At 39.3% G+C, this 15,874-nt stretch overlaps 1 protein-coding gene across 2 annotated transcripts in view; it reads left to right on the forward strand.

Annotated features, from left to right (window-relative positions):
* SLC44A5 (solute carrier family 44 member 5) overlaps nt 1-15,112 on the forward strand; it is a 61,296-nt gene extending 46,184 nt beyond the window's left edge. For both annotated transcript variants that reach the window (XM_027899461.1, XM_027899460.1), the window contains exons 10-22: nt 1,045-1,157; nt 1,552-1,683; nt 2,597-2,696; nt 3,805-3,897; nt 4,510-4,597; nt 6,246-6,508; nt 7,515-7,609; nt 7,995-8,098; nt 9,318-9,391; nt 10,702-10,772; nt 11,841-11,929; nt 12,577-12,661; nt 14,916-15,112. In XM_027899461.1, coding sequence (XP_027755262.1) covers nt 1,045-1,157; nt 1,552-1,683; nt 2,597-2,696; nt 3,805-3,897; nt 4,510-4,597; nt 6,246-6,508; nt 7,515-7,609; nt 7,995-8,098; nt 9,318-9,391; nt 10,702-10,772; nt 11,841-11,929; nt 12,577-12,661; nt 14,916-15,028 — 1,420 coding nt within the window. In that variant the 3' untranslated portion in view covers nt 15,029-15,112. The remainder of the gene's footprint in view (nt 1-1,044; nt 1,158-1,551; nt 1,684-2,596; nt 2,697-3,804; nt 3,898-4,509; nt 4,598-6,245; nt 6,509-7,514; nt 7,610-7,994; nt 8,099-9,317; nt 9,392-10,701; nt 10,773-11,840; nt 11,930-12,576; nt 12,662-14,915) is intronic.
* The last annotated feature ends 762 nt before the right edge of the window (nt 15,113-15,874 follow it).

Raw genomic sequence — 15,874 nt, forward strand, 5'->3', positions numbered from 1 at the left:
TAAGATGAGCTTACAAAGGTTTGACTAAACGATCTGGTGTTATTTTTTTATCTTGTCCTTCTCCTTGTCTGCCTTAGTTTGCCCAAAACCTCTGGTTTTGATTCTTTATGATCAAACTGCCCTATTTTTTAGCTGTAGTTGGCTGAATAAACTGGGAATATTCAGAAGAAAAGTTACTGAACACAGCAAGAAGAGGTTTTCAATTTTTTTTTGAGTCTGTACTAATAAAAATTCTGATGTAACACGTACTGAGAATCATGAGATGTTCTGCAAAGCATCTGATCTGCATGTTTGATTGATGGGATGATTATTTATGTTGCTTTATTCACAATGATTTAGAAAGCCTCACTGAGCAAAAAGGCCTTTTGCCATAATTTTTTCCTTTTGGATTTGCTTTCTGGGAGTGAAATGAAAACAAATACTTCCTTACCCCAGACTTGATGGAGAAGACGCTGTAGATGTCTTTCTTAGGGGGTCCATAGATGGCTCTTAACAATTCTTTTTATGCATCATAGTGCCCTAATCATTTCCTCTTCTGATGAGTAGAAAGAGTCACTGGTTTTTCCTCCTAAATTTAATTTTTTTTTTTAAGGAAGCTCCTAGAATGTTATTTACTAATGGTTTTTTTTTTGCAAGCAGGGATTTTCAAAGGAGGACATAAATCAGCAACTTCCCCTTACATAGGTATTCCTCCAATTTAACTTTACTGTAGATTAGATTGTGGCCTGAAAAAGACAGGGGGTTGTTCAGCTTGTATAAGTGACAAAAAGGGCATTTGTGTTAGTCCCATTCAGCCAGTCTGAGAACCTAGTGCCTGCAAACATGTCAGGCTCTGCCCTGTGAGATCGTCATATATAAGCTGTTTGTTTGTAATAGCAGATAATAGCCATGAGAATGTATTTCACAACAAAGATCTTGAAATACATTTTTACAAATTATTCTCTTGTGTGAGATGAAGTGACCCTCATTTGGAGTAACAGGCATACAAGAAGGTGAACAGATTCTCACGCTCATTTTCCCTCTGTTTGTTTCTTCTCTTTCTAGTGGCCTGTTCATTGCAATGATGCTGAGTCTGCTCTTCCTTGTGTTATTGAGGTTCACGGCTGGGGTTCTCTTCTGGATTTTCATCTTTGGTGTGATCGGAATTATAGGTTATGGTAGGTGCAATCTTCTAGCCTCTAAGGCTGTCTTTCCTTATTGCTCAAGTTTGGGCAAGGAAAATCAGTAGTTACATCAATTAAATGGTGCAGTTGGGTGAATTAATGCACACTTTGAGACAAAGTGAAGTGAAAAGGACTTAAATGGCAGCAAAATGTAGGAAGAATCCAGCTGTGCTGATATGTAGCACCAGATGTAGTAAAATGTCTTGTCTACACACACTGTCATCACTTGTACCGATATTATAAGTGACTAGGCTCATAGTGATGCATTTTTGTGTTTTGCTTACCTGATAGGCTGAAGACAAAACACTTGGCTTGTAAAAGATTTTTGTTAAAATTTGTCTTTGCATTCTTTAGAAACACTCATGTTGTATTGATTGTTTTTTAAAAGGCATCTGGCATTGTTACTGGGAATATGACCATCTTAAAGGAATCCCTGGATCTGACCTCACTGTTTATGATATTGGATTCCAGACTGACTTCAAAGTGTACCTGCAACTGAGGCAAACATGGTTAGCATTTAGTAAGTGGCCTTTGAATTTGGTATCTGTTAATGTATATCAGGAGAATCAATCAGTGTCTTGCTGCAGTTTCCGCCCTGTTAAATCTCCTCCTACATGTTGCTTAGAGAAGAAAACAATTCCATTTCTTTGTATTGTGTAAAAATGTGCTTTTTAAAATTTTTTTTAGTATATTTGTAAGGGAAGATAATGCAATCACAATAGTGATACGAATGAAAAATCCTTGTATTATTAACGTTCTACTTCCTGTGTGTTCAGTCTTCATTATGGGGAAGTAGAAGGCAATAATGAAGTTATATCTGGTGAAGTTGCATAAGGATGGGCATTTTTCGTGCCCAGTTTGTTTTTTCTCCCTCTTTGAGGGCTCCAGAATTGTGATTTATAACTAATGAGTTGGACTTTATGATCCTGATGGGTCCCTTCCAACTCAGCATATTCTGTGATTCTAAGATACCAAGATGCATGAAAAAGTTGTCTCTTCATCTCTTTTTTTTATTATTATCTCAGTGCTAGAAATGAGCAGCGTTATCGTATGAACATGCAGAATCCTTGTTTATGAAAAGTAGAATTTGTAAAGAATGAATTGTATCTAAAGCTAGATACTGCAGTTACATTAAAGTAAAATTTTATCTTTGAGAATTTGTTCCATTTTTCTTTTAAAAATACAAATGCTAATATCAGGGTCCTACAAGTTCTGACTAGCTCTCTGCATATGGAACTTCCTTACAGTGGAACTTACAACTGTGCAAAGTGGGATTGAAGTTTGACAGATGCAGTTGGAGAAAGAGAACTGCTGAAGTAGAGAATTTTATGGACTTCATGAAGAGCAGTGTAAAATACAAGGAAAAAAATTACAGAAGCAACATGTTGGTTTGGTTCTTGATAAATCTAAGTTTTTTGTTTGTTTGCTTACAGTGATAATACTTTGTGGTGTTGAAGTCATAATCATACTGATGCTGATCTTCCTAAGAAATCGGATCCGGATTGCTATTGCACTGCTGAAGGAAGGTAGTAGGTATGTTTGTCTGATTTTAATATATTTTGATTCTGTTAAATGATCTGTAGGAGACACTCATCTCAAGCTCCATCTTGTACTACCAAGGGCAGAAATTTAGGGGTTAAAATACAACACTGGATTTGTTGAACAGAACAGGTAATATAATTTTTCTGCACATAGGCTATGATCTCATAGGCCTTGGAAATAGAGCTGTGTTGTTAGAGCACAGAGTTAGCTCTGAGTTTTTCTGTAAGCACACTTCCTTGTGGTTTTCTACCATCTCAATTGACGTTGTTGTTCCCAGGAATCAGGATTAGGGATTTTTGTGATAGGATTAAGAAATACTAAAGTTCAGCATTCAGCCAGGTACCTGTTTCCTGTCTTATGCTGCTGTGCAATTAGAGTATAGCAATTACTTTTGGCAGCACTAAATTAAACTCTTTATTTCCTCTTCATTAAAATCCTTAAGCCTTGATGTTAAAGGAAGACCTCTATGGTGTCAGCAGTGAAAGGCCATTATTATTCTTGCCTGCCAGTAGCCAAAGGTGAGTGCCACTCATCTATGGCACGTGCAAGGAAAGTCATGTAGTCACAGGAAGCTAAGTGTGTCCTGGCATTGCAAAAACAAGTTGACTGTCTCTGCCTGAAAATAGCTAGCACTTAAGGCAGGAAAGGAGCTGGGAACAGTTGTCAGATACAAAGTAGAACAAGGTAATTTCAGGTTTGTAGGAGCTGAAGGGAGAGCACAGGATGAGCAGAGTGGGATAAGGACATAAAAGGTAATGTCTGCAGCAGTCAGCAAGGAAATGTCATGGAAATTGGTCAGTGGCCTGTAAAGAGATGGATATGTGAAGCAGCCATGAAGAAGGAGAAAGGAGAAGACAGGCTGGAACATGGCAAATTGATAAAGTTCACTGTAGTACTGTTGATAAAAGTGTAGTGGTAGAAATGACAAAGTCAAGATCTGAAGATATTTGAATAAAGTTCCTGCAGTATTCTGAGATCCCAATGCTAGATTTTGTTACAACTGTCAACTAGGATCTCAAAGTAAAATTACTAGAAGACTGATAAAAAGCTTGTTTCTAGAACTGTTATAGCTTATTGATATGTTTTGTTTCTTTCATAGGGCTATTGGCTATATAATGTCTACACTGTTCTACCCCATCATCACCTTCATACTCATTGCAATTTGTATTTCCTACTGGGCTGTTACAGCTGTGTATCCTTCTGTATACCTCTCTGGAGCAAGTCTTCCGGTCTGCAAGACTAGATAATTCTCTATTTCATGTTAATCAAGGCAGTGTTAAGAGGGTTGTTTGGTCACTTAGCACGTCATGTGCTGATTTGTCTTCCTTGCCACACAATTGCATGTGATTTACAAATTAGACAGTGCATTTAATCTAATTAAAAAGAACTGGACTAAAATTTATGCCAAGGCAGGGGGATCATACAAGGCATTGTTTACTGCTAAAAGTTGTTCATCCTTACGCTCTGTATCTACTTCCACCAAAATACAAACTCTGTCAAAGAACCACTACATAGTCTGCCTTGTCAAAGATAGATATGCAGGAGAGATAAAGATAACTTTCAAGGTTATACCCTCTGCCCATTCTGGTCAGGGGTTATTACAGCTCTGGAGTGGAGTTTGCCTTAGTTCTCTAAGGAAAAAGAGTATTCAGTCTTGTCTGTCAACCCTTAGATACATCTTTGCATAGCCAGAGAAGTTTTTGTGTTACCTGCACAAGTTTTTTAGAGCTCTATACCCACTGCAGAACCCTAAGTTGCTCAAAACCTACAGTTCTGTGATTCCTCCTTAAAATATTTCATTCAGTTTTCTTGCCACATCAGGAGAACCTGTGTATAAAGTCATGGCTAATCAAACACTGTGCAAGTATGCAAACCTGACTTGTGACCCAGAGGTAAGTGTAACAAATATTTACCTATACTGAGAGCTATACTAGTTGCATTTCTTAATCACTGTTAAAGGCAGTGCTAGTAGAAGATGTGCATATTTCAAGTAATGATTCCTCATATTAAATCTGAAAATATTGCCTAGTGTTCAGATAATGCTTTTTTGTTCAAAGAATTTTACAGACATAAACTAGTTTTTCTGCTAAATTGTCCTGTAAATATTAACCATTCTAATTTACAGGGTGAGAAAGGAAGACACAGAAATACAAGTTAATTGGTATTCTTGAATTCATGAGGAGTCTGTTTTGTGGTGCTCCAAAGGCAGGGGTAGTGTTTGAAAGCTGTGCCTCAAACTTGCCCAAGGACTAGCTGTGATTTGAAGCAGAAGCTTAGCTTCCTTTGGCACAGTAATTACCTTTAGGAAACTCCAGAAATGTTTGTCTTTTTTAATCTAAATTTTGCCTTCAGTCAAAAGTTTTTACTTGACTCTGGGTTTGAATTTAAGGATGTTTGTAAAACTAGAAATATTTATCAAATGTTATGCACCTGGGGAAGAATAACCCCACATGCCAGCACAGGCTGGAGAGCAGCTCTGCAGAGAAGGACCTGGTGGTCCTAAGCCAGCAGTGTGTCCTGGGGGCCAAGTGAGATCCTGGAGTGCATTAGGAAGAGCATTGGCAGCAGGTCAGGGAGGGGATCCTGCCCCACTGCTCAGCCCCGTGAGGCACATCTGGAGTGCTGTGTCCAGTCCTTGGCTCCTCAGGACAGGGGGAACATGGAGCTCCTGGAGGGGATCCAGAGGAGGCTGCGGAGATGATGAAGGGACTGGAGCATCTCCCTTATGAGGAAAGGCTGAGGGAGCTGGGGCTGTTCAGCCTCAAGAGGAGACAGTGAGAGGGGATCTTATCCATGTCTGTCAGTGTCTGCAGGGAGGGCTCAGAGGATGGACCAGGCTGTGCTCAGGGGTGCCCAGCAGTGGGACAAGAGGAACAGGCAGGAACTGCTGCATTAAATTTCAGTATACTGCTGTGGTTATGTATGTACCAAAGAATTCCTCACCCTGCAGATGTCTGAACACTGCAAAAGAAAATAATTAAAATTGGTTTGGTTTTATTTCATGCCCAAACCAAGCCAATACATGAAATGAACAATAGAAATAGGGAAAAGTAATTCAGTTCAATTCAAAGACTACAAATTCAAAGATACATGAGGAAAGTTGTGAACACATCCACAAGTTGTATGAAATGGCATAGCTTAGTGGGCTTTTTTTCAACTGTGGTAATTTGCCTGAATGTCAGATTTGGCCTCTAGTTTTCAAATAAATATTATTTTTTTGAATGTGAACAGATTTTCTTTAATGAAACTGAAGTGTTTATGTATCTTAAAAGTAGATTCCTGAAATTCAGATTCCATTTATGCATCAGGCGTGTGGTGAACAACTCTGTTTGCTAACATGTAAAGTTAAGCATCTCATAAATCTTTGATGTGAATACTTAAATATGTAAACTGGTTACATAATGTTGGAGTGCAGTTTTTAATGAACTAATGAAACATCAAGGAGAATTATGTCATTTAAATTAACCTGCTAAACTTCAGAATCTGTGTATACAGTATGCCTTGCTTATGATTGTGTTGTTTATTTTTCTTTCTACTCAGACTTTTAACACAACCAATGTGACTAAGTTGTGCCCGGGTGCTCAGTGTACTTTTGCTTTTTATGGAGGAGAAAGCCTGTACCATAAGTACATCTTCATCTTCCAGTTAGCCAATGCCTTTGTCTTTCTCTGGCTGGTGAACTTTGCAATTGCACTAGGTCAGTGTACTCTTGCTGGTGCCTTTGCCTCTTATTACTGGGCCTATCGAAAACCAGCTGATATTCCACTGTGGCCGCTCTTCTCTTCATTTGGACGAGCAATACGGTAAGAATGGAGCTGGATGTGAGCCTGGTCATGAATCCAACAAGTGCTGTTCGTACATCTGTGGAAGCCAGTCTTAGAATATCAGATGAAAATGATTAGTCAGCATCATGGTTTAATCTCAGTAGCAGCCAAAAGCTCCTGCAGCTACTCACTCACTTCTGCACAGTGGGATGGGGGAGAGAATCCACAGGGTGAAGGTATGAAAACACATGGGCTGAGATAAAGACAGTTTAATAGGTAGAGGAAGGCCACATGCACAAGCAAAGCAAACCAAGGAATTCATTCCCCATTTCCCGTGGGCAGGTAGGCATTCAGCCATCCCCAGGACAGCAGGGCTTCATCATGCATAGCAGTGACTTGGGAAGACAAACTCCATAACTCCAAACATCTCCCTCTTCCTTCTCCTTCTGCCAGCTATTACTGCTGAGCACGGTACCTTATGGTGTGAGATACCCCTGGGGTCAGTTTGGATCAGCCATCCTGGCCATGTCCCCTCCCAGCCCCTTGAGCACCCCCAGCCTGCTCACTGGCAGGGCAGGGTGAGGGGCAGAACAGCCCTCAGTGCTGTGCAAGTGCTGCTCAGCAGGAGCTAAAACATGGCTGTGTTACCAGCACTGTCTTGGTCACAAATCCAAAATATAGGACAGCACAAGATTCTCTGAAGAAAACTAACTCCAGTCCATCCAAAACCAGTACAGTCTGGAAAATGTACTTGTTAGGGAAATCTGAATGCTGTAGCCCAGGATCCTGTACCACCCCAAGGCTGCTGCAGCTCCCTGTCTCTAGGTTCAACCTAAGGCTGAGCAGATGCTCCCAGTAGAGACACACCCCGAATCCTGTTTGGCAGATCAGGATGAAGTTCCATTAGTTTATGGAATTCCCACTAATGGACCTTCCTCCATTTATGATTTTATGGTTTTATTTATATATACATACACATGCACATACACGTATTATTGTACATATACAGATGTGCGTGATGTAACAGTCATATATTTTGTTTTAGATACCACACAGGTTCGCTGGCATTTGGCGCCTTAATTCTTGCAGTTGTCCAGCTTATTAGAGTAATACTGGAGTACTTGGATCACAAACTGAAAGGTGAGGTTTATGAATCTGCTGTAGGTTGGTAAGACCTCCTTTGCTAAATTAATTCTTTACTTTCCCAGGCGGTTTCTTAGCAATGAAAAGAGATTAATTCCACATTACCCATTGTAGTTTCATTTGAAACCAGTAAATTTATGCTAATTTACTTGAGTTTATGTTCTTTGGAACGTAATGTAAAGTTCGGGTGAGATGTGGATCTGATCTAATTGAAAGCTAGTGAGATAAATTTGGTTGAAAAAGAGAGTCCATACTTAGAAGGAAAGAAATAACATTTATGCATTTGTCACAATTTAAGTTTTGGTTTTTTTTAATAGCTTTCTACATTCTGAAGATGGTTCATGAATTCCATGTATGATGTATTCTCTCCTTTTTTTTTTAGGTACTCAGAACTCCTTCACTAGATTTCTACTCTGCTGCCTCAAGTGCTGTTTCTGGTGTTTGGAAAAATTCTTAAAATTTATAAACAGAAATGCCTACATCATGGTATGTGCCATGTCTGCATGTGGTCTCCCCTATCTGGGACACTAAAATACCCTAGCCACTACTAGTTGGTCAACAGTCGGCAGTACTTGAATCTGCTGAATAAATAGTGGGATTTATGGGAGTTTTCAGGACATGCATGTGTTTCTACCATGAAAAAGTAAGATTTTTTCTTCTAATCTCAGCTGCTTTTTATGCCTGTCTCTTTGTCTATCACCCCCACCCCAAAGCAAGTGGGAAGGGATAGTATAACTGGTTAACTCCCCCTCTGATTCAGCAATTGGGATACTGATTTCAACAGGAGTATTACCTTTTCTCATATTGCATGTTGATGACACATCTGTTTGGAGGCAGTGTTTGAATAGAGACATCGGAAGGCATATGATAACTCTGTTTCCACCTGGAAGTTAAACCCACAAATTCTACTAGCAGCAGCAGTGATATTTCTCTAAAATAACCCTTCTTAGCTTCCAGATAAGAGAAGTTTGAAATTTTCACATAAATAAACATACACAGATTTAAGCCTAGGATGTTCTGACTTGAAGCAATTTCAGTGACTGAATGGTGTGATCACAGACTTCTTGTCTCAAAGGAGGTGGCTGTAATGGATCCATTATAACCTGTGTTCTGCAATTGATGTTTCAAATTAAAGCTATCTTGAAGAGGAAGTATTGTTTCTGACAGTCTTTACAGTTGATAAACTGTCTGAGCTAAGTGTATCTAGTGTATCTTACCCTTGTGGGCACTATTCCAGGAAGAAGTGTTTCTTTCTGGATAACTTTAGCTGCTTTACTTTATGCTGATTTCTTCAGTGAAAGCAGCATCAGGTCCAAGGAGAATACCTACAGGAGTTAGCTCACTTCAGCTCTACAAGTGCCTATTGCTTCCACTAAATCTAATGTAGGTAACTAGCAAAGAATCCCTCAGTGAGTACCTTTTTTGCTCTCCTTGGCAAACTGAGTATTGAGTCTACTGCCTGCAAGATCACAAGGGGTGGCATGCTCATCACCAGGTGATTTGAAGGGGAAAGGTGGATAATACTCTGTACCAGCCTGGTGGGAAGCATTGAGAAGTAGTAGGTGATGAGGGGAAGTGCTTTATGTTCATCTGAGTTTGAAGGCCATATATTAGAGAAAACTATGCATTACATGCAGGAAGATTATGGCATACAAGGAGGTGTTCTAATTATTTTAAATACCTAATAGGTACTATTATTTTGCAGATTGCCATATACGGTAAAAACTTCTGCACCTCGGCAAGGGAGGCATTCTTTTTGCTCATGCGGAATGTGGTGAGGTAAGGGACCATCTCCCAGTCCTTGGAAATGTCAGGAGTTCCTGCTATTACACTCTGAGGACACACTTCTTTCCTCTCATACGTCTCCTCCAAATGCTACTGTGAGCTGTTCTGTCCTCACTATTACTCAGTGTGTAACAGCAGGCTGTCCAGCCTGTACAGCAACCTGTGCAAAGTTGATAAAATCTCACAGGTTTGTTGTGATTGCTCCTTTAAATTCATAAGTACCCAGTAGATTGTAATAATGTCTCCAAGAAACCAGTGTGCCCCTGAGAGGAGATCTGTGGATACACAGGAATGGGATGCTCATCGTCTGCCATATATGTGTTTCTTGAGCTTTGGTCAACTTACTGTCTGGGAAGAGGAAAGCAGAAAGACTAACGTCTTCAGATTCATTCAGAAAGCTTAGGGGGTGTCAGACAGTGGAAGTAAAGAAGAGGGCATACTTTGCTTTCAGAAAGAGGATCTTTAACGTAACCAGGTCTCCCCTAGTACTGGGAACTCTCCTGCCCTTTTCTCCACTATCAAGTCTGCTGCCAAACTCCTTGTTGTCATCAGTACTTCCCTTTGTTGTGCCTGGCTCTTCCTTTACTACTGTGAGATCAAAAAACAATGAGAGAATAACTAAGGAGCAGGCATGTTGATGCAATAGCAGACAATCTAATTACCAAGAAAGAGACACAGTAAAACTGGTTAGGTGGTTTAGATTATAAAGTGAAGGACTGGGAAGAGGAGAGAAATGGAGGGGGAAGCTGAAGGAGGAAGATGGAAATGATGCTTCAGGAAGAAGAAAAAAGGATTGGAGGTGGGATAATAGAGTACTTTCACTGTGTTAGCCTGCACTAATATCAGGGCAGTGATGTCCACACCATGTAATGCCTGTGCAATAGAAAAGCTGCCTTCATTTCCTGACAGAATATCACCTCTCTGTCCTTTGTGATTTTGCTCTTAATCAGTAAGACCGATATCTAAAAGCCAGGCATCTAATTCTGTTGTTTAAAAGAAGATGATTTTGCTAAATCTGAGTTCTGACATGCTAATGGTGATTTGTCTCTCTAGTAGTTCTCAATTATTATTTTTCACGGTAGTCAGTGCTGTCTGTATATTACCATATCCGTAGACCTCAGTGGTTTGAAGAGGTTGATGATACAAAGGTCATCTCAGCTTAACTGTATTGTTGTGCTGCCAGCCTGTGAAATCAGCAGAAGACAGCTTCTGGTCATGTTTTGCCATTATCCATAGATTTAAGGAGAAAGAATACAAATGTCTATTCTGTGATGATTATGTATCATTTATCTTTTGCTGAACAGGGTTGCAGTTCTGGACAAAGTTACAGACTTCCTTTTATTCCTGGGGAAAATCCTTGTTGCTGGTGGTGTAGGTAAGCTAATTGATTTTTTTCTGAGTTCTGTGTTCTATTTTCTGGTACCTACAAGCATGGCTGCTGTAATCATATATGCTTAGTTAACAGCTGGAGTGTTGGAACAGTCTGAGTGTTTGGAAATCTGTTCCCGTGTTTCTAGAATTTGCAAGATGGAACTAAATTTTTTTTTTCTTTTTTTTTTAACCCCTTCTCCATGCACCCAAGCCCCTGATGTGCCTTGACAGCATCTTTTCCTTAATTGATTTTACAGCTCTGGTGTGTATGGCTGGTGCAAGGTCTTGTGCAGCCACGGCATCATAGTTGGATCAAACCAAATTCACACCCCAATAAATCAGTCACAGTCAGTTCTCCTTTCATGAGAACTGAACAAAATTACAAATGAGATTCACCTGGTAGCAGACAACATGCCTACAAGAGGTGTTTCAGGTCTGCAGGAGATGGACCAGAAGCTCTGCTGTATTCTAGGCTATTAAAACTATGAGAAATAGTAAAAGAAATAGAATATTTCTGTCATTCTTACAGGGTTTTCTTGGTTATCACTAAATATCAAAAGAGATTACTCATGGTTTTCTGTGACAGAAAAGTGTTTTCCTGTTTTTTAAATGAAACAATTTCAGAAATTCATGTTGGCACTATTCTTTTTTTTTTTTAAGTTGTCACAGCAGTTTTAAAAAAAATGTACCAATAACTGTATTTTGCATTCTGTAAACCTTAAAAGATAACTAATTAATTATATTTTAATCAAAAATCGAAAACTACTACCAAGAACTCATCTAAAATATTTTGTCATTACTGTAGAATTACATCATTTATTAATTTTGCTATTAAATTCAGTAGAATGATGAAACAGAACAATTCATTAAAATATTTCTGGATCCATGAAAATCTTTATGGTGATTAATTGATTTATATATTTCTTCTGTCATATAATCAGTATTGAGGAGTTTACTGTTTACAAACTTTCATTTAAACCAACCTTGGATCTGTTATCTGTCTCGTCTATTCTTTAGATGTTAGGAAATAAGGGCTAGCACGGAAGTCACTAATTGCCTGTGTTTCTTGCAGGTGTCCTGGCATTCTTTTTCTTCACACAGAGAATACCAATCTTTGCACAGGAAGTGCCAATGTTAAATTACTACTGGGTACCATTGTTGGTAAGGCAACCATCTCATCTTCTGAACGCTGGGGACAGTTTGGGGTGCTCAGACTGCTCAGGGCATGATCTGATCACAACTTCTGTGGTCAGCCCCTCAGTGGCATAGTATCCACTGAGGTGAGGACTGATCTGCTCCACTGCAGTCCTCGGGATCCTTCAGGCAGAAGTGGCAGTGCAGTGACTCTGCACCTTCAGAAAAATTAGGTTTCACATCTGCTTTGCTCAGACTTCACAGACAATAAAGGCTGGTGGTGAGGCACTGATGGCAGTGTGGCTGCCAATGGAAGGGATGTGCAATGCATCTCCTTCCCCTTTTGTGGGCACCCCTAGACTCCAGAACATCTCCAGAATGAGTGTCTCTTGAATGAGTCCAGAATATTCTTGGCATATATTCTCTTTGGACGTTGAAATAATTCTGTTTTGGCAGCTGGAAAATGAGTGGCTACTGCATGATAGAATGCAGTGTCTTGACCCTGTGATCACTGTCCACAGCTCTAGAAACCTTTGGTAGAAATACAGAGCTGACATTAAATTCTCCCAAATTTGCTTAGCAAACTAGGCGTCTGACTTGTGTCGATAGTGCCACATTGGCGCCAAAAGAAGTTTGGGGATTTATTGTGTTTGTTGTTTTTGTCTTTTTTTCAGACAGTCATCATTGGCTCCTACCTAGTTGCACACGGGTTCTTCAGTGTCTATGCAATGTGTGTTGACACGCTTTTCCTCTGCTTCTGTAAGTACTACCTTTTCTTTCAGTCATGGAAGGAGGAGTAGAAAACCACCTTATCCTTTCCATACAGAATTCTGCTGGCATACTGGCAAACTGAAAAATTAGCAGCTTCTTCTTTTCAGATAGGCTCCTTGATGCATTCTTCAGTAGTTTAGTATTCAGAGTTAATTAGTTTAAAAAAAAATGTAAGGTAGCTTTAGGGTTCATGGGGGTATCTGGCTTTTGTCTTTCAGATGTTCCTTAAATTTCAGTAAGTTTGCTTCAGGGTGCTTTGTGAAGAGCCCTGTAGAGTATTGATTCACCCGGGAGCCCCTGGTGGTCTAGTGGTTAAGGACGCAGCGCTGTCACTGCCTAGGCCCGGGTTCGATTCTCGGTCAGGGCCGTTCCCCGGGCAGATGGAGCTCATTAGCCCTGTAAGGCAATCCATCTACGTCCTGAGGACCTCGCTGCCACCGTCCAAGCTCGCTTGGCCCCGGCAGATGAACCTTAGGATTAAAGGGTGGGCTCAGTTCCGCGCACACTGTGTCTCACCTAAAAATATCCAGTGCGCAGGCTGGAAAGTGGAAAGACCTTCCCCGGGTCTTCGTTCGCGAAGACTGGCCCACAACAACATTGATTCACTTAAACTTCTTGATAATAACAAATATATTCTTTGATATATTGATAGTACTTTGTTTTCAGCATAATAACCCTGAACAAAGTATTATGCTGAGTCACCTTAAGAATTCTGTAAAATACCACTTGAAACTATTTGTCCCTTGAACCCCTGATGGCAAGCAATCATGGGCACTGTCATAGGGACAGAGAATACTAAAATCACAAAAGAAATCTGTTGGTCTCAAATTAGGACATGATTATAAGAAGTGGATGTCCTTAGTATATAATACCTTCCATGTGCTAGATTTTTCTGTAATGAAATTAGTTCTGATAGGTCAATGTAGAAGTTACATGGCAGTGATTGGTCTTGCAGCTGGCAAATTGATAATACTAAGGGAATGCTGAAATAGTCATAGGCTTGATCTTTCATATATATGCACAGTGGAGTACTGACCTGAGATAAACATGGTAATACTGATTCTTTAAACATTCACTTTAGCCGTGCATCCCTGGAAACTGAGGATAGCAGTGATTCTGGAAAAACTGGGTTGCCAAAGACAGGAACAAAATTGATTAGAAAACTGAAAATTGAGAGCTATATCCTATTTATCTCAAGTTATGAACTTTGGTTCTATACAAACAGGCAGACATAGCACTAATAACCCTCTGAGAAATAAGCTAACCCATAAATAAATAAATAGTTATTTATTAGTAGTATTCGTATTTGTCTTAGTCTTATTAGTATTCAAATCAGTATTGAAATGTATTTATTTATTTTGTTATTTAGAAAGAAATGGAATTATTTAGCAAATTTGTTGATGCACTCAAAAATTAAAAGATTTTCTTCTAGTTTATTCCAAAGACACAGGGCGTATGCTGCCATGGAGATATATTAGGATTTGCCTTCTCTAACCTCTTTAGCCACTCCTCAGAATTGGAGCTCTCATTTTGGCTCTGCAGATCCAGCCTTTGCAGAGTAGCAGTTGCAGTGACTGTGCTTCACTGTACACTCCCTCCCGACTGCCTTCGATGTGTAACCGGTCACTGCTCTGTGACTGCTGCATGGCACCAACTGGGCTGAATCCTGAACAGTGATGTAGTCATGACCTTCCGTAGGAAAAAAAAAGTAATAAGTCTGCCTTGTTTTTTTACGTTCATATTCTGTTCTGCTTCCCCTGCTTCTGTTCAGTAATGAACAATAGATCATACAGAGTACTGTGCAATAATGGCAGCAGGTTTTCAAAGGAACTTTATCTTAGGAAGTGAAAAAGGGTCCACTTTTAAATCCATAGCTCTCTTTGTGACAAATTTGCTAGCAAGACATATCCAAAATGGCAGGCTTCAGTGGAGGAATGAGAATTTCTGAAAATTTCCACCTATACTACCAAACCAAAGATCTGGAGAATAAAAAGGATATATTGCTTTCATGTAAAAACAGCTAGATGTTTGTGTCTTTGCTTCATGTAAAACCCCTTGTGGTTTGAGAAAGTAGAAATTTTAGAGTGTCCTTCATCAAGAGCATAATTAATAATACAGTTTATTTGCATTGATTGAGATTTTTCTTAATGTTAGGTCTTTTAGTGTCTCCTTCAGTTCTGTTTGTGTGTGTGTGGTTGTGTTGCTGTTTGGTTTTTTGACTGCTTTTGCTGTGTAAATTCAGGTGAAGACCTCGAAAGAAATGATGGATCTACAGCAAAACCCTACTTCATGTCAGCTAGCCTCCACCGAATTCTAGGGAAGAAGAAACTAAGTCCTAAGAAGGCAGTGGGATAACATGCACTGAACCTCGAGATCAAAAAGTGTCACTTTTAAGCGAAACGTGTATAAAGTAGGCAAAAGTAAAAACTGTAAATGATGCTTCTGGTTAATGGGTGATTCTTTTTTCCTTTTGCTTATATTTCAAACGGAAGAGCAACATCGGTAAGATTTAACTTAAAGTTAAATGCTAAGTAAATGGTAAGTTTAAATGCTCAAACTAACAGCTGTGAAAGCAAGGCCACGTTTTAGTTTATAGAGTGCCTATGAAAAGGAAAATGTAAATTTGAAGCTTTTATAAGTCTATAATGATGTTTTAATAATTTTTTGTAATACAAGTTGCTGCCTTAGATGACAGCAGTTTTGATAATGTTTCTTTTTATAAGTGTATATTTGTAAAAGAAATTCAGGCAATTTTTTGCAAGCACTAACATATAACCTAATTAGCCATAAAAAAGATAGTTTAAGACTCTAGTTAACCTGGAGATGGTACTAAATTTGTAAATACGGTGCTATGATTGTATTTTTTTGTACAAGCTGGTTTACAGCTATTTAAACTGTGATTATACATGCATTAATGATTCCCTACGCTGAAAAATGTAGTGATATTTTAATCACATCCACAACTGCATCTTTTAAGACATGATTGGTACCCTGCAGGTCCCCAAAGAAAGAAGTCAGAAAAGACTTTAGTTGATACTACTTAAAGTGAAGTTTTTTGTGAGTTGTGCTTAAAAGATGAAGTAACTGAGAGAAGGTCCCACTGCACTTGAAGTGATTTGTGGTTCACACAAATGAGGTTTCATCTGGTACAAGATGGTGAATGTATAATTTTTAGCTGATGTCTAAGAGAGATGCACGTGT

This window comes from Empidonax traillii, unplaced genomic scaffold, assembly GCF_003031625.1.
Source record: "Empidonax traillii isolate 1590-97213 ecotype Southwest subspecies unplaced genomic scaffold, ASM303162v1 scaffold669:size348880, whole genome shotgun sequence".
Lineage (NCBI taxonomy): Eukaryota > Metazoa > Chordata > Aves > Passeriformes > Tyrannidae > Empidonax > Empidonax traillii.